The sequence below is a fragment of the Corvus hawaiiensis genome, chromosome 20 (assembly GCF_020740725.1).
Source record: "Corvus hawaiiensis isolate bCorHaw1 chromosome 20, bCorHaw1.pri.cur, whole genome shotgun sequence".
Classification (NCBI taxonomy): Eukaryota; Metazoa; Chordata; class Aves; order Passeriformes; family Corvidae; genus Corvus; species Corvus hawaiiensis.
The window spans coordinates 6,852,652-6,879,961 of record NC_063232.1 but is presented as its reverse complement, the minus strand read 5'-3'; the positions used below and the strand labels follow the sequence as shown (position 1 = coordinate 6,879,961).

Below are 27,310 nucleotides of genomic sequence, written 5' to 3'. Positions count from 1 at the left end.
CTGCTAAAGGCCTTCCCTCCACCTTGATTCTATCTCTTCTTGTCACAAACATCATTTTTAGCATATGCACCATATGCACCAGCTGCTGGAAAGGTGTTGGGTTCTTCTCCCCATGGTTCAGCCAAAACAACAGCAGCTGCTCTCCCTCCTTGCACCTGGGACCATTTTTTCCCCATTGTGCGTGATGGAAGCAGCGACTGCCGTTATCCCAAAAAACCACCCCGGATCCAACCCCAGCCCCTTTTACACTCAGCCAGAGTGGATGCTGCAGCCTGTTTTCTTCAGGAGCTTTGTCTGAGGTTGTATTTCTCAGAAGCATCATCTCCAGAGCAGGCAGGGGCTGTTTTAGAGGCTCATGTCAGCCCTCGGGAGGGTGGTGTGTGCTGTGCATGCCGGGGGGCCGGGGTTGCTGCTGGCAGAGGGGCAACAGAGGCTCTTCCATTCCTGACCAAGTGTTGCTCCGCCAGCTGAGTGAACTTTTCCTCTGCTGAGGCAGTGCTGTGCAGGGCGAGGGTTTGACACGAGCCCAGTGATAATTCCTTGTCTCCCCCCGCAGGTTCCTCTGGCCGCCAGCACGGGTCCTTTCCCAGCCAGGACCGTAAGTGGGCACCACGGACTCCCCGCAAGGCAGAGCTCCAGAGCAGCTGGGGTGCACTCCTGGGGGAGGGGAGGCTGTGCCAGCCAGGGATGCCCTTTGCTTCTGGGGAGAAGCTTGTGGGAGGGGGGTCTGTGAGTCTCTGCCTGCTCTTTGCCTCAGTTTCCCTCAAGGATCTGGAAAAGGGAGCTGGGAATGGCCTGCTTCTCTCTGGGCACTGGCCAGGCAGTACCTGATGAGCACCTGGGAAGGGCTATACTGCTTTCACTTTCCTTCTTCCTGCTTGGTTCCCTGTCTGAGAGAGGACACCAGGCTCCTGGGGCTGTCTCAGGGTAACTGTTGTGCTGTCCTTCCCATTAAAACTCATGCCTCTGTTTTTCCCAACCTCTCATGCTTCTCATCAATCTTTGGGGGTGGGATGCTGAAGAGCCAGAAATGGGGTTACTTGGTGAGGTGAGTACTCAGAGGGATGGTGGCTCTGGCCTTATTTGAAGGCTCTCCAATGAGGAGGTAGAGGTTCCTCAGCTGCTGGCATCCAGCAGCCTGGTGTTTGCTTGTGTCTGAGTGTGGTGGTGTCTTGGAACAGCCACCCCTGAAAATACCAGACTGGTTTTAAAGGTTGAAAGTGAATGAAAGCTGATTTGTTGCTTGCTGGTGCATGAACTGTGTGTCTTCAAACTGATGTTAAAAGAGGCTTGGAAGTTCTCTGGTGCAAGTGCAAAAGCCCAACCAAGGTTTTAAATTCTAAAATATATCTCCAGTGATGGTTAATCAACAAGAAGTAGGAATTTACATGGGAGTCTTTGTACCGGACAGCCACATGCAGGTTTTGTGGAAGGTGAAAATCGTGGCACCTTGGAAGCAGCACATGCTGAGTTATCCCAAGTGCTGGGTTGTGAAGGCAGTGGTGTGACAGGGCATGAGGAGCTCTCACTGCTCTGCCCCTGTGCTCTCCTTGCTGAACACACACTCAGCAGGAAAACTCATGTCCCACAGCCCAGAAGCTCCTGTGAAGCCTCAGATTAGGACAAGCCCCAGTCTTTGTGCCCCACCCTCTACGGAGCTGTGCTTCTTGCTGTAGCTCAGTTCATCTCTGTGCTCTGCCCATGGGTGTCACAGAACGTGCTGCTGATTCCTCATGGAATGGTTGTTCAGGGTGGAATTGGCCATGGGTCCCAGGCACAGCTGGAGGAGTGGGAAGCAGCCAAACAGGGCAGAGAGGGCAGCCTGGGAAGGATCTGTGTCAAACCTGCACTGCTGGATCCCTTGGGTGGGACCCTGAAGATGCCCAACACTGTTCCCGGTGCTCACTGTGGAGACCAGAGGATATTTGGAGCGTGTAACGGCTTCCTTGAAATTCTTAGTTCTTACTGTATCAGGAAAAAAATTCAATATCTGAATAGAGAAGCCAGCCCCAATCCTTCTGGGAGGGAAGGATCCTTCAGTCCTTGTTTCTATCCTCATTCTCTTTCCTACTCTCTGCTGTGGTTTGGGATGCTGTTGCTTGCTTGCTTCTGTTAACTTGGGCATGTTCTGGCACACAAATGCACTTCTTACCACAGTGACCTTCGTGTTGGAGCTGCCATGGGGAGGAACTGATGACATGTCCAAGGACACATGGGAAAGTATTGTGTCAGCAGAAATTATATCTACATTTTCTGCAGTCCTTATTACTGGTCATTCCACAGACCAGTCCCAGTTCTGGATTGTATTTTTAAAGTGGTGATTTGTTTCCTTGGCCTGAAACTCTGTGCTTCAGTTTCTCCCTTGGTGGCTGTGCCCTTTTCAACATCTGTCCTGTTGAGTATCCACAGAGAGCACGAAGAGTCCTGCCCTTGCACACCACAGCCCTCAGAGGAGGCAAGATACTAAATCATTTTAAAATGTGGTTTGCTCCACTCTGCACTTTCACACACTTTTAAGGTTTCATCCAGGCAAAATCTAGTGATGCTGCTATTCTGCTAATGTGACAGCAGATTAGGGAATAGGGGCTGGGTGCTCGTGATGGTTCTGATGGGTGTTTAGGATGCTCTGAACACTTCTCCTACAAAGACAGGCTGAGAGAGCTGGGGTTGTTCAGCCTGGAGAAGAGAAAACTCCAAGAAGACCTTAGAGCCCCTTCCAGTGCTTAAACAGGGCTTATAAAAAGGAAGGAGAGGAAGTTTTTATACAGGCAAATAGTGACAGAACAAGGGGCAGTGGTTTTATACTCAAAGAAGGGGGGTTTAGATTAGATGTTAGGAAGGAATTGTTCCCTGTGAGGGTGAGGAGGCCCTGGCATAGGATGCCCAGAGAAGCTGTGGCTGCCCCTGGATCCCTGGAAGTGTCCATGGCCAGGTTGGATGGGGCTTGGAGCAGCCTGGGATGGTGGAAGATGTCCCTGCCCATGGCTGGGGGATGGGCTTTGAGTTCCCCTCCAACCTAAACCTCTATGATTTATAGGTTGGTTGGATTTTTAGGGTATTTTTGTCTGTGGAAGGAATCCTCCTTCTTGGCAATCTGACCTGGGATTCCTCTTGTTGCCCAATGTTTGAAGGTTTCCTTCCATGATTTGATTTTAGTCATTTAGCTTCCAAATGATACTCTGATTTTAGGACGTGGGCTAAACCCTTTGGAAGTGTGGGGCCAGGCAGCAAGGCAGAGACAGTATTGCCTGAATGTGGTTATGGGCTTTTTCTACACCCTGGTGATCTGCATCCCAATACTTTGGGATTGTCACTTCAGGCATCTGGCATGCTGCCTCAGGAAAGGTGGGCAGGCAATAACAGTGTTATGTTTACCACCGGGAGGCTTTCAGAAATGTGAGTTGCTGCTGTATTTCTGAAAGGTACAGGAAGGGCTGTGTGTTTTCTTTCACACTGCGACGTTCCTCGTGGGCTCCTAAGCACCGCAGTACAGAGAGATCTGCAGATGCTTCTGGCTGCACTCAGGCACTTCCAGCCCTTCCCAAGGTGGGTGTCTCTGCCTGGCCTTTGCTATTGGCTGTTCCTGAGGCTTCAACCCATTAGAAATTTTAGTTTCAGGGAGTGAAGTGGAATTTAAACTATCTGAATATAGTCCTTTGTGTCAAATCAAATGATTTGTTAAAGTGAGGCCAGATTTGTGGGGAGAATCAATCTTTTTTATTAGATCAACTGATGTGGAAAAAGCAGACAAACTTTCAGGCATATTAACCCTTCTGCCTGCCTGTGTTTGTATTGCAAGGATGGAGAGTCCTGTCTGCCAGGGTAGGCTGTGTTTTAGGCTGTGCTTTAGGCTGTGCATTCACTCTGTCTGTTCCTCAGTAGTCTTGGTCTGAACACAGGCATGGGTGGTATTTTTGGGTGTGCTTGTACGCTTTTTGGGGAGAAAGACTCGTCTTCCTCTGTGTTTGGACACTAGATGCTACTACAGAACAAATAATGGGCTCTGCTCTGCAGCTGACTCATTGTGCAAGTCTGGGGCTAATTACTGAATCCCTCTGTGCCTCGATTTCTATCTGTAAAATGTCACAGATGCCCACCATTCATAAATCGCTTTCAGATTTCCAGATGAGGTGCTGTGTAAGTGTAGAACAGCATTAGTTTATGCATATTGTGCTAGAGGATAATACAAACCACATGCAGCAGAGGAGCCTCACAGATGTGTCTCCTTCCACTGCGAAAGGCAAGGCTTGGGCTGATGATTTAGCACAGCACTAATTGGACTAAAATAGGAGATTGCTTTTGTACTGATGCAATTGTCACCATTAAAGTCCTCATTTACCAGTGGTTCTTGGAGGTAGCCCAGTGCTTCCCTGTTGAGGAGAGCTGCAGTGCCTTGCCTTTGGAAGCACAGCAATTTACAGCAAACACCGCTGTTTTCCCAGCACCCCCCACATTGTCATTCCACGCCTCTGGACAGGGACTGGGCCATGGGTTAGTGGGAATGTGCATCTTGCTTGGCCTCCAGCTGCACTTAGCACGTTTTTGCTGGCATTTTCTAATCTCCAAGCAGAGACATTTCCAGTGCTGTTCCTGGGTGTTGCACACACAGGAATCCCCATTTATTGATAAGAAAAGCTGTTCCCATGGCTGCGGGCGAGTGAGTGCCTGGCAGCTGTTCAGCATTAAGTCAATTCTCAAAGTTTAAAGGATTTGTGGGCTGTGATGGTTTGGATTCAGGTAATTAACTCCGGTGAAGTGCCTGAGAGTGTCTTGCAGACACATTTCACAGAGAAAGATGAACTTAAACAGTTAAGAGCTTTGATCTGATTAAGTGCCCTTGCATTTCCATATTGTGCTGTTGGGGCTAAAGTCTCAGTGGGTAGGAAACCTAGGAGCTCTTTGACTGTAGGAAAATTCTGGTTGTTGCTTCCCCTTGCAATCTGGCCCTGGGCTTGTTCTAAAGTGCCAAAATCACCCCTGTTGCCAGCGGCATCATGTGGCAGCAGGCACTAGTGACAGTGCATCAGCCTTTAAAGCACAAGCTGTGTCATTTTAAAGCCCTGCTTGGAGCTTATTTGCCAGTGTGTTGTTGCCTGCTGCTCAGAAGTGACTGTTGATGGTGTGGGGTTGGAGGGGATGGAAGTGACTCTGGAGGTATCCAGTTCCTTCTTGGTGTATTGCAGGCAAATTGCACCATTCTGGGTTTGTCCATTTTGGCCTCGCTGGCTCTTCTCCCCGTTCCTCATCAGTGCTCAGAGGGAGGGTCAAAATTCATTGTCAAAACCTCCACAGCTGTAAGGGTAACATAATATTGAGGCTGAGTGCGTGGGGTGACAGGCGTGGGAGAGAAGATTGGCTGACACCCAGCCTTACCCAATGCTTGCCATGTTCCAGGAGAAATCTCCCCAGATGCTGGGCCTTCATTCATGGGTCTAAACTTGCCATTTCAGGCATTTTTTAGGAGAGTTTCAAGGTGGAATCAGCTGGAACTTCAAAATAAAGCTCCTCAAACTGCTACCAGTGTGAGGCCTCTTAGGGGACACTCTGTGCTGATTGTTGTTGGGTCCATGTCACAGGTCAGAGAAAGTGCAAATAGGCAAAATTAAGGGCTTGGTCCCATCAGAAAATGGATGGATCCCTAGGTTTGGGAAGTGTTTAGTGAGTTTGGGGTTCAAGCAACAGAGAGCAGGAATCCTGGAAAACATTTTGATTATGAATATCCTTTGATTTTTCAGTCTAAAATGAGTTGGAGGTGTAGCTTCTTTTTAAGAGTTAAAAATCTGAAGCTGAAACTGAAATGTGCCTGGCTGAGCCCAAGCAGCTATTTCCTTTACTAATTTTTCTTCACCCAGAAGTTAACAAGGAAACAACAGAAAACAAACCCAAACAAAAAGTCTTTTGCACAGCTCTGTGCTCACCACTAATGGGATGCAAGTGTTACCTTGTTCTTCACATTATGGAGACCAGAGGATGTGAGGGATTTGCTGGGTCCCCTGAAACGCCAGTGTCCCTGGGTGTCCTGGAGAACAAAATCACAGCTGCAGAGAAATGTGGGAAGGAATCCTTTTCCTGCTGCTCAGATCTTTAAGGACCACTGCAGAGCTCGGGGGATTTAGATAAAGGCCAGCAAGGGGTAATGAGCAGCATCAGGCAGAGTGATGGTCCTTGAAGGATGTCCTGCACTGAACCGTTTCAGCCCAGCTCCCAAGTGCTCAGTGGTGGTCACTGGCCTTGTGCAGGACAGGGGTGTTGGATGAGGGCTGTGGGGGCCGTTCAGACCCCAGGGAGGGAGAGAGTGGGGGAGAATGGACAAACCACAGTGGGGTGAACCTGAAGCTGAAATGCTGACATGGGAAATCAAACCTTTGCAAAAGTGCCCCTGGCAATAGTAATAATAACAATCATCATCATCATCATTGTGCATTTGCTGTAAAAGAATGTGCAAACATAGTATTTTGATGTCCAGGGAGCCAAATTCTTCTGAATCTGGACCATCCTTTTCAGTGGCTTAAGAAGTTGTTTTCCTTATTGGTCTTTCAGCTGATTTTTTGTCTTGGCTAAAGGAAGCCAGTGCTAAATGTTCTGGATGAGGAACAACTAGAGCTTGACTGAGCATCTTGAATGCCACACGTTTGTGGGTGCCAGGGACTTTGTGCAGAGAGGAGGTGTCCAACCCTAGAGCTGCCCTGCAGCTTTGCAGGCCCAAGTAATAAAACTCAAAGCGGGGGTAGAATTTGAGGTCAGAAATCCCAATTGGAAACAAGATGCATATTTCCTATACAGTGGTTAACTTTGGATGCAGTTCACTAATGAAACCTTGGTTGTCTGGCTCTGGAGTGTCTTTATGAAACACAAACCCCAGCTCAGCACACGTTGTTTGGCTCGAGGCTGTGAGAGATTCCCTGACCTGTGTTATACAGGTGCAGAACCAATATTGTGAGAGTCCCTGCAGACTTCACCATGAGCCTGATTCAAATGTTTCCTTTTGTCCTGTCTGCTTCCTTATTTCATGTTACACTGCACCATATTTTGACTGCATTTTCCCCCTGATTGCTTCTCCCAGCAGGGACAAGCAGTCTGGTTTGTAAGGGATGTGAAGCCATCTCAATGTGAGATGAAGTTTTGAGTGCAGTGGAGTTTCCGTGTGTCCTTCACTGGGGTCAGGTCCCATGAAGTCTCTCTCCATGTCATAGATCAGGGATTGAGGGAGAAATGAGTCAAGTTCAACAATGGTGGTGTCAGGCATGAGATTTTGGCATAGTGAGGACTGGACCAGCTGTAGGAGGAGTGTTGTCCCCTGGAAAGGAGCCCCAGGCCCTGTGGACATCGCGCCCCCAGCTTCCTTGGCTGGAAAGCGTGTGGAATCCCTCTTTTAATCTGGGGACTTTTGATCTAGTTTAGATTAGCCCTGTCTTGCTGTGAGAGGTTTGTAGGTACATATTGTTCATCCCACCTGTGTGTTTTTTGTTTTCTGTCTTTTTATTTGCTTTGTCTGCTTTGCTGCCATGCCCTGCTACAGCTGTGAACCAGGGGAGGGTTGTTCGGTGCAATATCAAAATTACTGAGCAGCCCCAGTGCCACCAGCATCTCTTGGAGCTCCAGGATCAGCACCTCCAGTCAGCAAGGCCTTAGCAAACTCATGCTGGACAGGTAAAATCTTTGGTTTTGGGGTGACTCCAGTCGGGCTGTGTTAGTGAAATGTCCTTGGTGCTTGTAACAATAAAGATGCTGCATTTCTAGCCAAACATGTTGCATCAAAACCCAGCCATTCCCTGCTTAAGCTTCCTCTGGCAGATAGAGATGGTCTGAACACAGATCTCACAGCTGATGGTTGCCTGTGAGTAAATGATCCTGGTCTAATTCCACGTGCTGATGGAGCAGGATGGATCTCTTGTGGAAGAGCACAACTCCCCAGGCTGAGAGCAGTTACAGATTAAATTAGTGAGTGGGTGGCAGTGTGCATGTGTGAAATTTTAAATAAAACGTGAGTGATGTGAGCTGTTTAAGAATAGACCTGGGTGAATAATCGAGGCTTTCTGGCTTCATTTGCAAAATCAAAAAATTGGAAAGAAAAATGATTCAGGAGAATCTGAAATGGAAAATTTTAAAGTTTTGACACAGTGTAATAACTAAAATATGGGTTTGGGTCAAGCAGAATTGTTTCCTGTGACCCAAACCAAACCATTTACTTTCACTTTAAACTACTTAATTTCTTCATTTATTTTTCATTTAAGTGAGATTTGAAATAAATGCTATTCAAAACTTAGGGCCGAAACATTTCACTCAGAAGGTATGAAAAATCATTTAAGAAAGAAACCTCTAGAGATAATATTGCAAAAATTTTAAAGATTACACCTGTTTTGTTTCTCACTTGAAACAATGTACGAAATTTTGTGTAGCGTCTTGAATAGTAGTTACTCCAACAACTAGGAGTAACTTGCAGTTTGTGGTAAACTTTCTTTTCACTCAGTTTTGCTGAGGTTTTTCTTACAGACATTTCAAAATCACCGAATATCATGATAATGAAAAAACATTTCTTATTTGTTCATGAAAAAAAAAAAGCCTTTTCCTCTTTAAGAAGAAAAAGAAGAAAAGTAGACACAGAAATGAAGTATGGACGCTTTACAAGCGGAAAAGGATCAGATAGCAGTTCTCATAAGAAAGGAAATCTGAGCTGCTTTTTAGAAATAGCCAGTAAAGTTAAGGGTAAGGGTTGTTATAATAGAGATATGAGAGACATTACAAATGGGGGAATTTTGGCAGTGATTGGGGTCTCGTAGCAGAGATGGTGAATTATCTGGAATGAAGGTAAAAAGGCAAAAATATTCTGGAGGTATTCTGTTTCATATTGATAGGCAACCTAATAACTCACAATTTCCAGGTGAAGATAAAACGTTCCAGCCTGCAAAGTCCTCATGTGAAAACTGTGGGAAAGAGCAAACCCACTTTGGGTCAAAGAGACCATCTTTAAGTTTCTCTGAGCTCCCAGTTCCTGATGTGTGAGGTGTTTTAATTGTGCTGATGACCAGGCTGAATGAGATGTTGTGGGGCTGTACCAGTGCTGGTCTTGAACCTGGATCACAGAATGGTCTGAGTCGGAAGGGACCCTGAAGGATCATCGAGTCCAACTCTTGAGTGAACAGAAGGGCGTGTGGTGTGTAAATACAGGTGTAAGGTGAGGCTGTGGCCAGGTTGGAGCATACAGTGTTTGCAGGTCAGCCAGAACGCACATTCTATGCAGCTGGACATGTGAAATGTTGGGAGGAGGAGGCACTGAATGCACAGTTCCTCTCCAGGTTGGGTGACTTGGCCTTTGTGTCCCAGCACCAGGGCCCTGACAGCCCCTGGCCAGCTGGGGACCTTCCCTTGCCACTGTCTTTGCCAAAAGGGGAAGAGGAGGAGCAGCCACTGCTCTCTCCTCTGTGGTGATCAGTGACAGGATCTGAGGGAATGGCCTGGAGCTGTGTCAGGGATATCAGGGAAAGGTTCTTCCCCCAGAGGCTGCTGGGCACTGCCCAGGCTCCCCAGGGAATGGTCCCGGCCCCGAGGCTGCCAGAGCTCCAGGAGCGTTTGGACAGCGCTGCCAGGGATGCCCAGGGTGGGGTTGTTGGGGTGTCTGTGCAGGGCCAGGGGTTGAAGTGGATGATTTTGAGTCCCTTCCAGCTCAGGATATTCTGTGATTCTGTGGTTTACAATGCACACAGCAAGTAAATATGAGGGCAGTAAACAGAGCAGTGGAGTCTTAATGATCCTATGCTAAACAAAACTCAGAGAGCTTCCCCTTGCAGAAGCAGCTCCTGCTCCAGCTTTACTGAGCCTGGAGCTGTGGCCAGGGTCAGAGCCCTTCCCTCCCACAGCTCTCCAGACCTTTGATTCCTGAGCCTTTGCTCCTCAGACCGGAGGCTGCCGGGTGACAGAGGCGTTCATCCCCTCCCTGCCCGCTGTCAGCCCTCAGCCTTTCATGTGCTCAGAGCCCGGTGCAGAGCTGCACACACGGCCCGTTCTAAACAAGCACAATTAATAAAGCCTATCTAGCCAACATCTGACTCTCATTAGAGGAAATGTGTTGAAAAAACAGATCCCAGGTTGGCTGTGATTTATGGCTTGGGCCTGCTATCCTTCACAAGCACTGGCGAAAGCTTTTGCAAAGGGCCAGAACATAAACTACTTAAGGAAACTCAGTAACCATGTAAAAAGGCTGGAAGGGTCAAATCAGACAAATTAAAGAGAGGTGGAGATGCAAACCTGAGCTAGCTGTCCCCCACTGAGGGCCACCTAGGTAGGCACAGGAGATCTGTGTTCATATTTCTGCTGTGGAATTTGACTTGAAATTCCTTCTGTGCCAGCGTCAGAAAGTGTCACTGCTCTTTTTCTGGCTAAAGTGTGTGTGTGTGTGGCAGTATGGGGATGGAGGGGTCAGCGGCCTCGTGGTTTCTCTCAAGAGTGTCAAATAAAACATCTCTGGTGCATGAGATCCTGGGTGCTTACTGAGTTAATGGTGCTTCCTATTGCCCTTTTGGGAATTTTGAGCTTCATCCTTTTCTCTTTGCAAAGAAACATGGTTGACTGAGTGAATTTAGCTGACTTCTTCCAGATTTTCTCAGAGACTACTCTGAACTTGTCCTGGAGGAAAGTATCTGCTGAGAAAAGCCGGTTTCCTGCTTACTTTGACAGACAAAATGTTCTTCCAACTGAACCTTGTCGAGCTGTGTGTCACTGATTTGTCAGGGCAGTGCAGCTCGAGCTGTGTCTGTGGTGGTGCAGGAGCTGCTCTGAGCAGGGCTGGTGGTGCAGTTGCTGCACTACCAGAGCTGCTGTGTTGAGCTTCATGGAGCTGCTGTTGCCTTCCCAGTGCTCCAGCATGGGCTGTTGGCAGCTCTGGTTTGCTCCCCTGCCCTGGGGATAACCCTGCTTCTCTTCATGCATGGCCATGCAATGGAAGTGGTGGAATAGATGAGATGGAGAGGGAAGAGCTGCCAGGCAAGTTGTGTCACAAAAGTCAAGTATTTCAGTTGTTTCTCTGCATATATGTTACATTTGGTCCTTTTTCATCCTTTAACCTTGGATCCTTTACAGGTCCTTTACATTAAGCTAACAATGGATGAAAGGAAAGTGAACCTGGGAGGAGGGAAATGTGTTGTTTAGAGTCTGAGCAGGTTGAAGCATGAGCTGCAGATGTGATTCTCGTGTCCTCAAGCCTGCCTGCATGCTATGCCCCATTGCATTGCAAGGTTGAAGTTTCTTGTAATAGCAAAATATGGTCTTGAAAAAAACTGGCTGCAAAGGCTTTATTTGTTTAAACAAAGGCTTTGTAATTCCAGAATTCTCTCCCCTTTCATATGCTATAAACCACCTCCTCCACCTCCCCTCTGAAACACAAATTTTGGAGCAATCCATCAAGAAAAAGAGACAGAGCCTTGATCCCTTGACTTCAGTTGAGCTGTGCAATTTATATCTACTGAGCATCTGGCTGTAGGGAAACCAAAAGCTCTTTTAATATTCTGCAGAGACTCTGGGTATACAAATGAGCATGGGCTGTCAGAGCTGAGAAATGGGGCAGAGGCGCCAAGAGGTTTCCTTGCCATTTCACACAAAACTGACCTGAGGCCCCATGGTGAAATTTGGATTGGTTCTTCTTTTACTGCCCTCAGTGCCACTGTGATAGCTGTGCTGAAATCATTAGAGCCCTGTTGGTATCAGGCTGTTATCACACCTTTCTTGTCATGATTTGAGTGAGGAGTTTGAAGACTTGTGGGACTTTCAGGCTTGGGAAGCTGAAGTGTGCAACTATTTAATAATGAAATGATGCAAAGCAGGAGGGCCAGGTTAACAATGCAGGAGTGCCAGGTTAACAAGGTACCTGAAGTCATCATTCCCTGCTTTAGACCACTCACAGGGGTGTATCCAGACTGGAAGCTCAGGCACAGATCTGATGCTTGTTGGCAAAGCTGCAGCACTGGGGGCTCAGTCTTTAATCAAAGATGGGTTGAATGCAGCAACCTTTGTGTCAGAGTTGAGGGGCTCACAGCTGCTACAGGGTACCTGGCTTGTTATTTCCAGCATGTGAAGTCTTCCACATCTCCTCTGCATTAGAATTTTCCATCCTTCCAGTTACATTCCAGTTGAGAGGAGGAATGGGAAGGGAGAGATGTGCTGGGACAGTAACAGTGAGGCATCATGGAGACAGACTGGGTGTCACTGCATATGCTGGTACTGTCTCATGCTCATTATCTCAATTATTTATCCTCCCTGCTGGAATATTTCTAAAACAAATCCTACCATGTGTTTTGAGGTTGGGATAGAGTGAAATCACAACTCCTTTCTCAGAGTTTAGCTGGAAAAATACAAACCTGCCAACTAGGAATAGAAGGGAAATAAACTGTGGTCCTGTGTAGCAACAAGTGATGGATTTCTGCAGATATGGAAAGTGTCTGCTCTGCAGTCCCAGGTCAAAGAGTGTGTGCTTTTGCCCCAGTGTTATACTTGTTCCATGAGAAATAATGATGTGAGATTCTCAAGCTCTTTTTAATAACACAGATTGCTTTCACCCTGATCAGAAAATTCAGCTGCACAGTCCCAGGCCTTGGAAGCACGAGCCATCGAGATTAGACACTAAATACTTCAGTGCATCATAGTTAGGGAAGATACTTATTAGCTTGATTTGTCACCACCATTCTCAGGCTTTCTGCAAGGACAGATGTGGACCCCAGACCTTGAACAGTTCCTGGTGTGCAGTGAGGGAGCTTTGAATGGAGTGTCTGACTCTGCAGCCCTGAGCACTCATCTCTGCCTTTGAAAGCCTTGTCTGCCTGTTGGTCAGATAAATAAATGTCACACGGATTCGTTGGCAGGACTCTTGCCTTAGTAAGATTTTCTGCATCAGGATATCCACTTTAAATGTCTTTTGGGCCCAGTCTAAGTACCTTGGGTGTGGATCTGGGTTTCCAGGCATTTCACAACAGAAGGGCTCAGAGATCAAATCCAGCTTGAACTTAAGTAGTTCTGCTTCTGACCCAGGCTGTGTTTTCTGAGTGTTTCAACATCACTGACATGAAAATCATATTAGTACAAATCTCACATGCAGTGACACTGCTGGTTTCTCTCCTCTTGTGTCACTTTGTCCATTTAAATCAAACCTTTTCTGTTGCAAATGCACCTGAGAAGGCTCTTTGAGACACTCTTCAAGAGCAGAGAGAGCTGCTGGACTAGTGCTGTCCCTCTTTTTATGAGCTGAGCTGTCCAGAGGGACCTTAAATGGTCAGTCCATGTCAGATGAACAGAGATGGTTTTCAGACAGTTCAAGTCAGTCTGTCTAAACCTGTGGGAGTTACTAATATGTGCAAGCCAGCAGAAGGGAGAGTAGGACTCTGTATTTTATTTGCTCTATAACACATCTGATACGTCTTTTGGCTCCTGGGAGCACTGGATTTATTCAGTCTTATCTTTCTGTGGGGATGAGCAAGATCAAAAGCCTGAAGCCAGTTACACACAGAAACCAATTCCCTGTTTTACACACCACAAGCAGATCCAGACCAAACAAGCCTCAGCCATTTCCTTCCCCGTGGCACAGTGCACTTATGGCACTTGCATGTTCATGGGTCAATTCAAGCCAAAAAATATTGCCCAAGATCTATTGCAGAGAATAAAAATAAACAAATGTTATTTTCTGTTGGGTAAAAGAAAGTCCATGTCAGTACTGACCTGTGAGGAAATCCCTCCATCTGAGTGTTCCTGAATCATCAGATGCTTTGTCTGCAAAATGTTGTGTATTACAAGGTGGAAGATCTATGTCTGGCTCCTTTGGGAAGCTGCACAGCTCCTCATAGAGGGCCAATGTGAGAATTCCTTGGGAAAGTGGAGGCAGTAGGTTGCTGTTAGCACTCAAACAATCCTTTTAGCCAGTAAATCACGAGGGTGGAATAGCCCAGCTTCCTGTTCTTCCAGGACATGCACTCAAATCTTTATGTGGCTGAGAGCCATCAGGGCATGCTGTGTGCTCCAGAAAGCCAGCAAGTTGCCTGGGGCTGGAGACTGGAGAGGTCCCTTGGGTTCCTTGTGCAACAGGGGACAAAGCTTGTTAGGGGGCACAGCTGAGCCCAGGTGTTGGGGTGTTGTTTACTCAGGCCGAAATCCATGTTCACCCATCCCTCTCCATAGGGAGGCTTTGGGTTTCCTCAGCATCCCCTGCATCGTTGCAGCCTCAGCCTCAGCTGCACCTGAATGGTCTGTTAGGGGCTTGAGAACTACAGGTCAACATTCTCAGCCCTGTGGAAACACCAGAATTAAATACTTCTATGGCCAGTCAATGAAAACTGGCTCTGGCCCTTAAGGAGCATGAAACACACACACAGATGTATTTCTCCTCTATGGGCCACGAGATGTGATTCATCACCTGAATATGGATGGTTTATCCTCTGAAATGCTTCATGCTGCAAATCATTTTCCCTTTTTGAGAGCTGCTGGTTTCAGAAGTCATGAGAGGTGAGTGGTCCAATCTGGAAAGCTTCTCTGAGAGCTGGGAATGGGCAGTTCCACTCTGCTGCAAAGCACTGGGAAAGTGCCCTGTTGATTAAATCTCTGTTCAGGGCTTTATCCTCCTTCACTCACTTTGAAATTGCTGAGATGAAACCAGAGGCAAAGCAGCAGGCCTTCTGTTTAGATAAGGAATGTCATTTGGATGGAGCAATCACTTTAACCTGCACTCAGAGCTCATTCTGGCGATGTTTGTTCTCGCTGAGGCTCCCTGTCAGGACTCCTTTGGTGGTTGCTCACTGTCTGCTGCTCCTCTGCAGCACAGTGAGATGGAAACCACTTCATGCTGCAGCTCTGGGCTGCATCAGCCCTTGGATCTGCCTTGGATTTCCTGGCTGTCACTGAGATGGGTGCTTTGTCTCATTTGTCTGGGAGGGGTAACGGGGCCTGGGAGCCCAGGGATGGAGCAGGACACCACAGAGATGGGCATGTTGTGTATTCATTGCTTTTCTTGGTATTTTAGCAGGAAAATAGTAGAGGAGAGAGTGTTAAATGGAGTGGTGGTTGTGCAGCCTGGTGTCCTGTGAGGTGGGAGCATGTGCCACACCAGCTTGCACCAGTGGCAGGACAAGTGTCTCTGCCTATGACAGCAGCTCGTGCTTGTTGGCACCATGAAAAGTCTTAAAACCGATTTTTATTTCATCTGCCTTCTACATATTGGGAGCTTAATTTCACACTCTGCCCCTCTAAGCATCCCCAAACAAGGTTCAGGTAACGTGGCTGTGGCTGGTGACCTGTGCAGTGGATTTGAATATTTATTTTCCCCCATAACTGATCTCGACTCACTTTTCCATGTGCCTTGGATCAAAGGGACCAGGCTGAAGCCGTGGATGAACATGCACAGTTCCTGGCAGTTTGACATCACCATGTTTTGTTCTCTCTAGAATGCATGAACTGCACGAGGCTTGCGGATATGACCGAGAGGCTGAACACGCTGGAGGCCAAGGTAAGGACCTGCCTTTATTCTCCTGTTTGACAAAAATTTCCAAGGGTTTCTGGTGACAAACATGTTGAGTTGGCAGGCCTGGAGAGATCAGGTGCCTGTTCCTCTCTCCATGGCAGTGGCTCTGCCCCAGAAAATGAGACACTTCTTGCCTCTAGCCCTGCTCCTTCCCTTCTCCTTCCCATGTGGCTGCATCCCTGCCTCAGCCCAGCTCCTCCAAAATAATGCCCAGACCTCAGAAATAACATGCCACGTGTTGCCATCATGCTTATTTGTCACTGTTTGCCTGTCACACCTGCCCCCCTCCCTCTGCCCTGCTGTGTTTCTTCAAGTGCAATCCAGCCCTGCTTTTTTATCCCTTTTCTGAAGGGTGGGAGGCTCTCATGCATACTTTAGCGGAGACAAATATTAGGGGGAGACCTTCACATTGTGGAAGGTTTTTTTTCCTACAAATCGTTTTAATTTCTACCTACTGGGATTCAGATAAATTGTTCCAGTCTAGCAACAAAGCAGCTGAGTCAGCATTCCCCTTTGATCTGTGGTCCTCCTGTGACAGCCCACTCCTGGCTGTTACTTATCATGCTTTGGTCCCTTTAAGGCATTTACTGCTGTTATTATTCATTAACTGATGCTTATCAATGACATAAAAGAATTTAGGGAGAAACCTTTGTGGAGGGAGGTGATGGTTGTGTGGTGTTTTTGAGGCCAGTACATGATATTATGGTAATTTGGGAATTGTTTGTGCTGAAATGAAGTCTGGAGCCTCCTCAAAGCCTTCCCGGTTATATTTCACTACAGGAAAATGAAGGGGTGGGGGGAATGAAATTCTGGGGAACAGAATTGTTCGAGTGGAAAAAACTGGTGTGGTGCAAAGGACAAAAGGGAGCTGGATTGTTTGTCTGAGCAGCAGGAGCTGGCAGGTGGGTGTCCTCTGGCAGGGCAGGGGAGAGGGGCTGGTGAGTGAGCCCTGTGTGTGCAGTCCTGAATCCAAGTGAGACACGGGGCTGGCCTCAGAGAGACGTGAATCAGCCCTTCCCTCTCTGGCTGTGGCCAGCTGTACCTTTCTTCGCTTTCCAGGATTTTCTCTGTCTGGCTCACTGGAATAGGACAACCAGAGACTGTCCTGACATCACTCCACACTCTGCTGGCTTGTGCTGCTTGGCTCTTGTGTGGGTAACATGTAAAGGCTGGTGGCAACCTCAGCTGGGGCCTGGCAGGACTTTGGGGAGGGGGAAGGAAGTTCTACCTGCCCAAATCCCCTTGGGAAGTCAGGCAGAGTGTGTCGTGTCTGATTTAGTGCTGCAGTTGGGCAGTGTGTGTCGTTGCTGTGATGGTTTTCCTTCTGACTTCCCTCTGCTCCCACACAGATCCAAGCTGGGAGCAAGGCTCATCAAAGGGGTTTGCTTTTACAGAGGAAAATGAGTTATTGCCTTCATTTTTGAAGTACTAAAGCCATGTCTCTGCAAGGAGACCTTCTGCAGCATGGCCCAGCAAGGTCCTTATTAATCTTTTGGCTTCCACTTTGTTTGAAAAGCTGTGGATGCTTTGCAAAAATGGACTGTAGCAATGAAACAGAGAGTGAAGCAACAGTACACGACTGCTGGTGCTGTATGCAAGAGAAATATGCTGATTCCCCTTTTTTTCAAGGTTAATTTAAGTTCAGTTTGATCTATGTAGCAATCTAATGAACTCAGTTGTTACTATTCAACAATTGCTAGCATCCTTTAAAAGGTGCTTATGTTTGTTTGGTGTTGTCTGCATTCCTGCTCTGGGTTTTGGAGAAAGATCCCTGTTTTGCTGGATGATCTGGATGTGAAGTTGTCGCTCAGCTCTCCAAACTGTCTTCTTGTAATGTCTCATTTCTCCACAACAGCCTGAAGCTATTTTGAGGAAGGGATGGGATGGGATGGGATGGGATGGGATGGGATGGGATGGGCACACACATCTCTGCCAGTGCCACAGGCTGTTTCCCCCTGGAATTTTGCAGGTTTGCTCTGCAAAGGCAGATGGGGAATTTCATCCTCCCCATAAGCAGAGCTGGATTTTCCTGCCACAGTCCTGCTCCCTCTGGAGAGAGATGAAGTTGAGGTGCTTTGCTGCTTTTGCTCTTTTGAATTTCAGCCCAGAATGACCAAGCTGAACTCTGGGGATAGCAATGGGCAAGACCAGCCTATGGTTTCCTCTTTCCCCACCCTCTTCAGCTTTTACAGCAGCCTCCCTAAAAATGGGGATATAACCAGCAATGGTCTCATCTTTCTTATTACAAGGGTGAGCTGGTTCATCCAAATTGTAAGATCAGTGCCCAAATGAGGTAATAAAAGCAACCCTCTGATTTTGGTAATATGAGAGTTGGATCAGAAGGTGAGAAGCGAGAATAAACACAGAGCAAATGGAATGAAAAATGACTCATTAGGGACCAGAGCTTTTATTGCCCCTGGGGGGGAGGAGAGAGGCTGAGCCATGGCTCAACTGTGCAGCAGAACCAACTCTTGACGTGCCTCACACCTTCCTCAAGGCTGCTCTAGGTTGTCCTTGTGCCTGTAGGAGGTGTTTCTGCAGGGAGGAAAGTGAAAGAAGATGGAATCAGATTCTGTCCTGATTCCAGCCTCATTCAGGTTCCACCTCCTGTTTCCAGCTACCACACTATCTCCCCAGGATGGAGTTTCCTTTTCCCCTGTGCTCGATACCAGACCCACTGAGTGCCAGAGATCTGAAAGCTTGATTGATAGTGCTGAGCTTGAAATCTACAGAGCACAGGATCTATGTCAGGGAGGATGGTGACCATCCTGGGGTCCAGGACAATAAATTGTGGGGACTGGAAGAAAACTACCCCCTCCCCAAGCTCCAACATGTCAACCCTTATTTCTCTCCTATGACATCTTAGTTTACATCCCCACAACACCCCCTGACCCCACGGGAGCCTCGTTGGTGGGACAGCAGAACAAACCCTGCTTTTATTTCATAGCAAAGGTTTCACTTAAGCCAGCACAGCCTCTTAGTGGGAGGTGTGTTCAGCCCTTCCTGAATTTCCTGAGCCTGGTGCTGCCCTTCTGTGTCACAGGACTGAGCCCAGACAAACCTCCGGAGTGGCACGAAGGGCTGGCAGGGATGCAGGGCTGGCAGGGCAGGCAGGACAGGCAGGGCTGCAGGCAGCTGCACACAAATTTCTACTCACTTTGTTCACCCAGTTTCTCTGAGTAAGCCCCACCACAGAGCTGTGGGCAGCATAATATTAATCCCAGGTTTGGGTTGGAGCTGGAGTGCAGCGCCTGATCTGAGCTGATATAACCCAGCCTTATCTCCTGACACCGCTCTTGCGAAGCTCGTGGCATTTCACTTCCAGCTTTAATGCCTGGAGATAGCATTACATATCCAGTGTCTGATTGATTCATTGTGTGATTGATAAATGACATGCATAGTTTTTGCATGAAAACAGTGCCTGTAATGTGATTCCCCACACAGAAGATTCTGAAAGGTTTTAAAGAAAATCTTTGTACCGTGCACAGAATTTGATCAATTCATTGCTATTTTTCTGAAATCAGCCCATTTATTTAGGACAGATTAGCAACAGCACCTTCACCACCCACGTCTTTGGATGGTAAAGCATCATTACTTGGAGTTTTAATGTGATCATTGTATGAAATGTTTCTGTATCTCCCTCTTCTCCCAGGCAGTTGCATGAAATACTGGCAGCTGTCTGGGATGTTTTATAGGGTTTGTCTTTCCTTTCTCTGATAGACAATAAAACAATTCCCTGCTGTAGGGGAGAAATATTTGGAAGATAGCAAATGTTTCACGGTGCTGTGACATGGCTGAGAGATTGGCAGGGAAACCAGAATTGCTTGGCTGTGAGGCTGCTGCTGGTTCTGCAGGGTGGAAGTGAGCAGTTGCTTGATGCTTCAAGGACTTCCATGGATTTTCCATGTTCTGTGTGTGATAGCCACGAGCAGTTATTTCCTTTCCTTTCTGAACAGGAAGGTGTCTTCCTTATTAATCCCTAAGGTTTCCTAATGGCTCTGTGCAGAATGTGTTTCTCCAGCTCCAGCAGTACATTGAATTTAAGGAGGATTTGGGCTGTTTCACAGGTAGCTGTATAATAAGTGGCTGGTTTCTGGTAGCAGTAACAACCTGGAATCAATCCCTGTGAAATTTCCAATTTAACGCTGAGTTTCTGTAGGTCAGTTAATGACTCAAATATTTCTAAGAATAAAATGCAACTTCCTAACTGATTCTTACAAGAAGGAACCATGAATCAAAACTGGGTGGCCAAACTGAATCTTGTGTTACTTTGCATCTATCTCTTGGGGTTTTTTTTCTGATCTGCAATAATCCTGATGATGAGGCAGTTTGGGTACTGACCCTTCTCTCATTTGGGCATCCTGCTGTCTTTCAGAATGACAGAAAAAATCCTTTCCTTCTCAAGGCTAGTAATTTTTGGACCTTATTTCTTATCACTGTTGGATTGAAGGAGCAGTCTGTCCCCTAAGACTGTTCCTTGTGTTTGGCCAATGCTGTAAATCGTTTGCCAGAACAACAAAAAGGCTGCAAAGGCCTCCTTGTCCACTGTTCCCTCCCACAGAGTTTTTTAGTTACAAGTTTGGCATTTTTAGTCAAATGGATTTAATATTTTCATAAAATAACTTTGCAAAATTCTCTTTTCCTGACATGCTGCTTAAGTTTGCCAAGCAAATCCTACGTCTGCATTAGGAGATACTTTTTGGTGTGTTTAATAGCTGGGAACATCGTTTACAAGCTTTAATTTTTTCAGAGAAATACATTTGTGGACAAACAGTAGGTTTTGTCAAGGGAGGTGTGTGAGGAGCCCAAGGGATGTGCTCAGATCCTTTTGTAATTCTGAGTCCAAACATTCAAACTTCCACTTGATTCTAATCAGAAGTTCTAGTGCAGCTTCATAAGTAAAGCAGCACTGTAAGGTAAAAATTACTTTGGGTCCTTTTTCTTTCAATCTGTGCCAAGGTGAGCCAGGAAAGGCCCAGTCTCCTTATCTTTTCCCTCATGCTGCTCTCTCCTTGCAGACTTCAGAGCTCCATGGAGGAGAGGAATACATGAGGCATCTGAGCTTGTTTGAGATGAATCCCTGAGCTGAGGGCTCCTCAGCTGGGGGAAGCAGAGCTGATCCCAAAGCCATTGCTGGGCACAGGGGGCACTTGGTCAAGGCTGAGTTCACCTGAAGCTGGTCTGGTTTCACAACCCTGGCACTCCTACATCCCCAGGAGGTCTCAACAATACCTGGAGCAGAAGAATGATGTGATTTTGAGGGTGGAAGGTTATAGCTCCCATGTATTTTTATCAGGTGTTTTAAAGGAACTGATTTCTGAGCTCCTCTGTGTGCTTTGTGTACAGGGCATTGAAGGATTGCTGGATCCTTTCCACATCTGGCTCCTTGGGGTGCCAGCTGTGGCAGGCTGGGGGCCTCAGCAGCAGAGTAAATCCCACTGGGGAGGACATTCAGAGGAGCTCCCCGTGTGCCTCCTGGGACCACAGCCAATCCTTCCCTTGAGCTGTTCTCTCAAGCAAAGCCTCAAGGGTCTGACCTAAGGAGCTCTTGAACAGTGCCTGTGTTTCATCTGAACTGGGAGGGCAGCCTGTGCTTTTGCATCTTCTCTGCCCCAATTCCCCTCCAGAAGGTACCTGCTGAGGAAACTGTTGCATTTTCCATCCTTTTTTTGGAAATCTTGTAGCACTCTTTGTAGAAAGAACAAGAACTGTGCTACCTGACAGAAGCCTTTGGTCCGTATTTTGCCCTTCCATGCATCATCTGATGACATAAACCTCACCTTTTGCTCTGCACTGGGTCACTACAATGACATCAGCTAGTGCTCCCCCCATAATCTATCCATGCAACAAAAACTCCTCCATGCATTAATTATCTTGTCCCTTTAGCCAAAGCCTCTAAGATGTTTTAAGGATGAAGTCACCCACGTTCTCTCTGGGCACCCAGCTCCTCAGATTTTGGTGGACACTTACTGGATGTCATTTGGCTTTTGAAACCAAGCACTTGTGTCTGTGCTGGAGCCTTGTGTTCATGGGTCCCACACTGCTGTGAGAGAGAGACCATTCCCCATCACATTTGGTAAAACTCCCTCTTTAGATCTGTCTTGATGAATGATTAAAAAACTCTTATATTGCCAAATGATTTGCTATGAAGAAAGATATGTCCAACAAGTTATGCAATTACCATTATTAATCAGCTTGTGTCTCTACAAGATCAAGGGAATCTTACTTTACACTGGAATTTTTAGCTGATGAGCTGGATTCATGCAGTTTCTTTTCCTCCTCTTCAGAGAGGGATGGAAGGGAGTTGATTCCACCAATGCTTCAAGAGACCAAATATCCCCTGTTTATTAATTAATAATATCCATCTGGATTTTTATCCAAAGAAAAAGCATTCTGAGCCCTGTCATATCAACTTTTACACCTTTGGAAGCCTGGCTGTTCTTCCCTTGTTTCTAACACCTACCTAGTTACAGGACATCAGGAATGTGAGCAGAGGACAGATGATGGGAGGAGGCCGCCCTTGTGAAATCTTTTTTTGATGAGTGGGAACAACAAAAATAGGGTTCTGGAAAGCCACTACAAGCCAAAAAAAAGTCCTCTGACACTGAACATCTCAAGAAGATGAAAACCGTCCTCCCATTTCCATTGTCCCTGGCCTGAGCTTTTGATCTGACGCAAGAAATGTGGTATTTGTCTGAAGTGGAGAAAGTTTATGCTGGCAAAAGGAGGAGGTGGGTTGAGTAAGCTGGGACTGAGCTCCAGGCACACAACGCTCGTGTCCCCGCGGAGGGCTGGGAGCGGAGCGGGATCCACAGCCAGGCTTCGAGCCCCGGCAGTGGAGCAGGAGCCAAACCCTGCCCTGGGAGCCTGGCGGGTCTGGGAGCCCTGGGGTGAGTCCTGCAGGCAGCAGCCTCTGGTGCTGGCCCTGGAGCCTGGGCCAGGGCAGGGTCATCCCCTGGTTCCTGAGCGTTCACACGGCTCCTGTGGCCGGCCCGGCTCCCGCACAGTGCTGGCAGCAGATGTGGCTCCGTTTCAGTCCTTTCCAGCCTCCTGACCCAGCTCAGCTGCATCTGAGCCCTGGGGTCTGGAGCCAGAGACAAACCCTCGTGCTGCTGGAACCTCTCTTGCTAGAGGCTCCAGTTCAGCACGGCCATTTAGGCTGATTTGAGTTTTTCCTTCCATTCATGCAGAAAGACAAAAGTTTGAGTGTTTTCCTGAGTTGAGGCCATCCTTCAACTCGGACTGCACAGTGCAAGGTGGGGAGGAAAGGGGGTTTTGTGTCCTGCAGGGATCTGCTGTCCTGGCACCACAAGCAGCAACCATTGTCCTCCTCTCTGCCTTCCCTGGTTGGCTGGCGAGTGACATCACCCACGGCGGCAAGGCATATTTCATTTATCTGGTGGCATGAGGATGTTTGCTGCCTCCACTTCTCATGGAGGCAGAACTTTTGTGTTGGAAGTGGTAACAGCAGCACTGGTGGCCACTGCTTGCAATGAAGATTCCCAGTGAAAACCACACATTCTTCCCGTGGTGTTATCCCTCTCTCTACCTCAACCTTATTGAGGTAGACTAGAATTGACTAAAAAATACCAAGATTTTAGTCTTGAGATTTTAATACACTGCACATTTTGCTAATTTTCTTTCTGGCTGTGAGCCTCTGTGGTATCATTTTCCAGCAGTTTACTCAAAGGGCTCAAAACTTTCTTTTTTTTGTTTGATGAAAGTGGGAATTCTCCTTGAGTCCCCTGACTACAGCAATGGCAGCCTTAAGAAAAACAGAACGTGACAGAAAATGGATGAATGGCTCCAGTGCTATTGCAATAATGTGTAAAGAGCCCGTTTGTGCTCTGTGCTGTGTGAGCTGTGAGAGGACACTCCTTGTTGAAAGAGCCATGTGTAGTTTGAGATTTTTGAATGTGACTAAATCCCTTGTGCTTCTCCTTCTTTAGTTTGGCTCTGTGGATCTCACGGATGTGAGAGCTCTCTTCTTTCTGCTTTATTTCTTTTGGGCATTTCTTCAGTCCTAATCATAAAACTAGAATTTCTCAGCAATTTCAAGTCTGGAGACTTCCTGACCTCTATCATTTCATGCCCAGGGAAAATAAACTTGTTACTATGGTTTTGAGCCTTAATGACTGCAAAGTATATATAGTCAATTTATAACAGCGCATACTGGATTATCCTGTGCATGCCTTTACAGCTTTTACAGCATTTATCAGCAGAGTGCTCATTTAAAACATGTTGTTTTAATGAAAAGGATACCGTTGCCACTGTTTTGTGTTGATTATGTGGTAACACATTTTTATTATCACCCATAAAAATGATTTGGAGCTGTTCCACTCCAGATGCGACCTTCAGCAGAGCCGTGCTCGCGCCGTCCGCGAGGGCCACGGGCCCCTGTGGTTTGCAGGGCCCTGACCATGGCTGCAGTGATTTAATATCCCTGTTCCCACAGCTCTGCAAAACACTGTCCAAGACAGCCCCTGTGTGCCCCTTCCTTGCAGCTGGAGCATCCCACCCCTGCCCTGGCTGCAGCCCCTCTAATTTGCCACCTCCAGGGTTAGTTCTGCCTCTCTGCCCAAGCACATTTTGGCAGCGTCCAGGTGTTTGCTAGGGAAGTAAAAGGATGATATAATAAATAATATAAAGTGATTCAGAAAAGGTCTTCAGCTCACACTCAAGTCCCATGGCAATGGGAGTTAAGCACAATTATGGTAAGGCACATGCTTAAGTGTTTGTTGAACTGATAACACATTTCCTGGAAAGTCTGACAAATAAATCATTGGGTAGGAGCACAGAGTGCAAAAGGCAGATGGAACTGATTCCTTCCTGCCTGGCATCAGGCAAACCTGGTGAAGAAAAGCATTGTGACCTTACTCCTTTTTGCTGTACTCAGAAAGCAGAACTGTGAATGTGTGAATAAAGATCCTTGCAATAAAGGAAGAATTTTGCTTGTTTGCAAGAGTGAGGTTCAGTTCCCTTGCACTTAACCCAGCTCCCAGTTTAATTAGTTTCTGATTCACCCCCATCAGACCAGTACATTCTGCAGGAAGTTCATCATTTCTGGCGCTGCTGCAGTACTGGCTCTCACCAGGCCTTGCAATAAAGAAGTGATAAACCTTGTAATAATTGCAAGTTAAAAACAAACAAGCAGAGCCAAGTCACTCTTATTTATAATTGCAGTGTGACTTCATTATGTAAAGACAACACAGTGTGTAAAAGCTGAAACTTCTAGGGATTTAGTGGAAAGTTTGAGCCACGTTCCCTTTTATTTCCCTTATCCCTAAATCAGTATTGCTTAGGTGGTTTTCAAGCAGGAAAAGATGATGCTGTAACAAACCTCAGTGTTGCATGCCTAGGAAAATGTTCCCATGTAGCCGTGTTAGAGACCAACCCCAGTTTCATGGAGGCCACGAGTGGTCAGGGAGCACAGCCTGATGAACAGCCTGAATCATGTGGGGATAGTGGGGTCACTTTGCCAAGGAGTGAAGGTTGTAAATGGCCCAAACACCCCAGGGATGCCTGTGGGGATGTGGGTTTATTTAAAGGTTGTGTGTTTGCAAGGCCTAGAAACTGCTGTGAGTTTTGATAATATCCTGTTGCTTCTCAGCAGAGCTCTTTGAGGAAATAGCATGCTTTTTTTTTTTTTTTTTTTAATTTGCTTCAAAGTTAAAGCATTTGAACCCTTTAAAAGCTCCATCTTCTCCATCATCTTTAATTTGGTTGGTATTTGTGCTTTAACAACTGGTACTTGTCCTCAGTTTGCTACCCTGGGCCTGCAGGTACAGCCCTTCACCTCAGCCCAGCTCTCAGTAATTTCTCATCTTCTGACTCTGGGTTTGAACACCAGGGAAGTGCTGTGTCCCCAACACCAGCTTTGGTCCCTGGTTTCATGTTTCTCACCAGGGACACAATCCCACGTGAGGCTGAGCCCCTCTGGAGGCAGCGAAGTCCTCCCCAAGGAGGCTTGTGGGGACACACTCACAATTAACACAGCAGCTTCCTACGCTAATTGCTGCTGATTTCCAGAAACCAATAAAGCTTTAACACCAAAATCTTGTGGTCTGGGACCAGAGTTATTCCCAGCTCCTGCTGGCAAGGAGAGGAGTTTCAGGACCTCTTCAGGAATTGAGCCCGTGTATGAAACCATCCAGATCACAGCTCACAGAATATTCTGATTTGGAGGGACCCACAAGGACCATCAAGTCCAACTCTTAATTGAAGGGCCCATTTAGGGACTGAACCCACAACTCTGGGGTTGTGAGGACCCTTCTCTAAGATCCAGCTGACCTTGTTTGTGTTCCCCACATTCTCCTGTGCAGATCCTGCTGCTCGAGGCTGCGGAGAGGAGCCCAGCCCTGGAGAACAACCTGCCCATCACCGGCACCACGGCCACGTGGTACGATGACCTGCTGCCAGACGCCTTTCCCCTGCTGAACCCCAGCACTGTCCTGAGGAAAACCATGGGATCTGCTGGTAAGCCTGGCCTGCTCTTCACCAAATCACCCATCCTACATGCACAATGCCTTTGGGGTAGCTGAAAAGGACCCTGGGTCTGCTCTATGCTTGAAGCTGCAGAACAGAGGGGTTGGGAGGTCTCTGTCCTTCCTTGAGTTCAGCCAGAGCAGAGCAGGGATGTCCTTGGAAGGAAGCAGCAAAGCTCAGGAGCCAACCCATGAAGCTGCATTTTGCCAGCCGTGGTGGCCTGTGGGAGCCACAGTTTCTGTTGGCTCAAACATCTGCTGGGAGCTGAATTTGGGTCTGTTGAGTTCTGTTACCCCCAGTAGGCCCACTGGGCCTGCCCATGGACTTGTTTTAAGTCCAGAGGCTGTGGGTTTTGAGACCTGGGTGCACATCAAAACATTCCTGAGGAAACCCCAGAGAGCCATCTGGATCACGCTGGGACAGCTCCTGCTCACCTACTGAGCACCAAATGCAGTATTTCCCTGTCTGGGAGCAGTGCTGGGATAGAGGAAAGGGCTGCACAGGTCATTCTCGGTTTTATTGGGACAAAATACTTTGCCATGAATAGCAGCATGAGTTGCAGTCTGCTTTGTATTTTCTAAATTTGCCATAAACACAATGGGCTGTTTTATGATCCCTCTTGTGGCATGAAAAAAAAATACACTCATAAGAAAGTCTCCCTCTCAGCCCATTTGGCCAGACAGATCCCCATGCATTGAATTTCCTTGACCTTGGCATCTTTATTCAAGATCCCTGCTCTCTGCTTCCAAAGCCCTGTCTGTCTGCTGCTTTGCTTGCTCCCAGAGCAATTCTTTATTCTTTAGGGCCTGCTTTGCTTTTTTCTTCTTCTTTTTTTTTTTCTTTCCATTTTTTCGGCCCGAGCAGTTTATCATGGCAGCCCTTCCTGACTGCAGCAGACTTGGAGCGACCAACACAGTCCAGATGTCGTCCCTGTTTATGATTTGACATGATGCCACAACATGGAGGGAGGTTCGCTAACAGTATGATCTACAAAGTATTCTCAGAACCATAGCCACAGCTGTCAGGAACTGAATTAGAGCAGTTTCCCCCAGTGTCCATTATATGCTCATTCTGCCTTTTCCATGTCATTTATTTTTGCTGTGGCAGTATCTCTGCACCTGCACTTCGCCGCACCAAAGTCAGCCCAGTGAAATGCTGGTGACTCTGGGCCTTCCACCCCAACTCATCTCCCCGTGGAGGCTCCTTACACATGGCCGTGTCCTGCTGGGCACAGAGCAGTGGCTGCCTCTCCCCCAGGCTTTTGGCAGTGCTGCCAAGCAGAACAGCTTCCCTGTAGCACTTTGGTCAGGCTCAGCCCATGGTCCAGGGTCA

The 27,310-nt window shown here is 47.3% G+C and overlaps 1 protein-coding gene across 7 annotated transcripts in view; it reads left to right on the top strand.

Moving 5' to 3' along the window:
- COL26A1 (collagen type XXVI alpha 1 chain) overlaps nucleotides 1–27,310 on the top strand; it is a 167,180-nt gene that overhangs the window by 111,309 nt on the left and 28,561 nt on the right. For 5 of the 7 annotated variants that reach the window (XM_048324814.1, XM_048324818.1, XM_048324816.1 and 2 more), the window contains exons 4-6: nucleotides 557–598; nucleotides 15,417–15,478; nucleotides 25,816–25,969. In XM_048324814.1, the coding sequence (XP_048180771.1) occupies nucleotides 557–598; nucleotides 15,417–15,478; nucleotides 25,816–25,969 (258 nt within the window). The remainder of the gene's footprint in view (nucleotides 1–556; nucleotides 599–15,416; nucleotides 15,479–25,815; nucleotides 25,970–27,310) is intronic. The other 2 variants (XM_048324819.1, XM_048324817.1) reach the window with 1 other exon arrangement.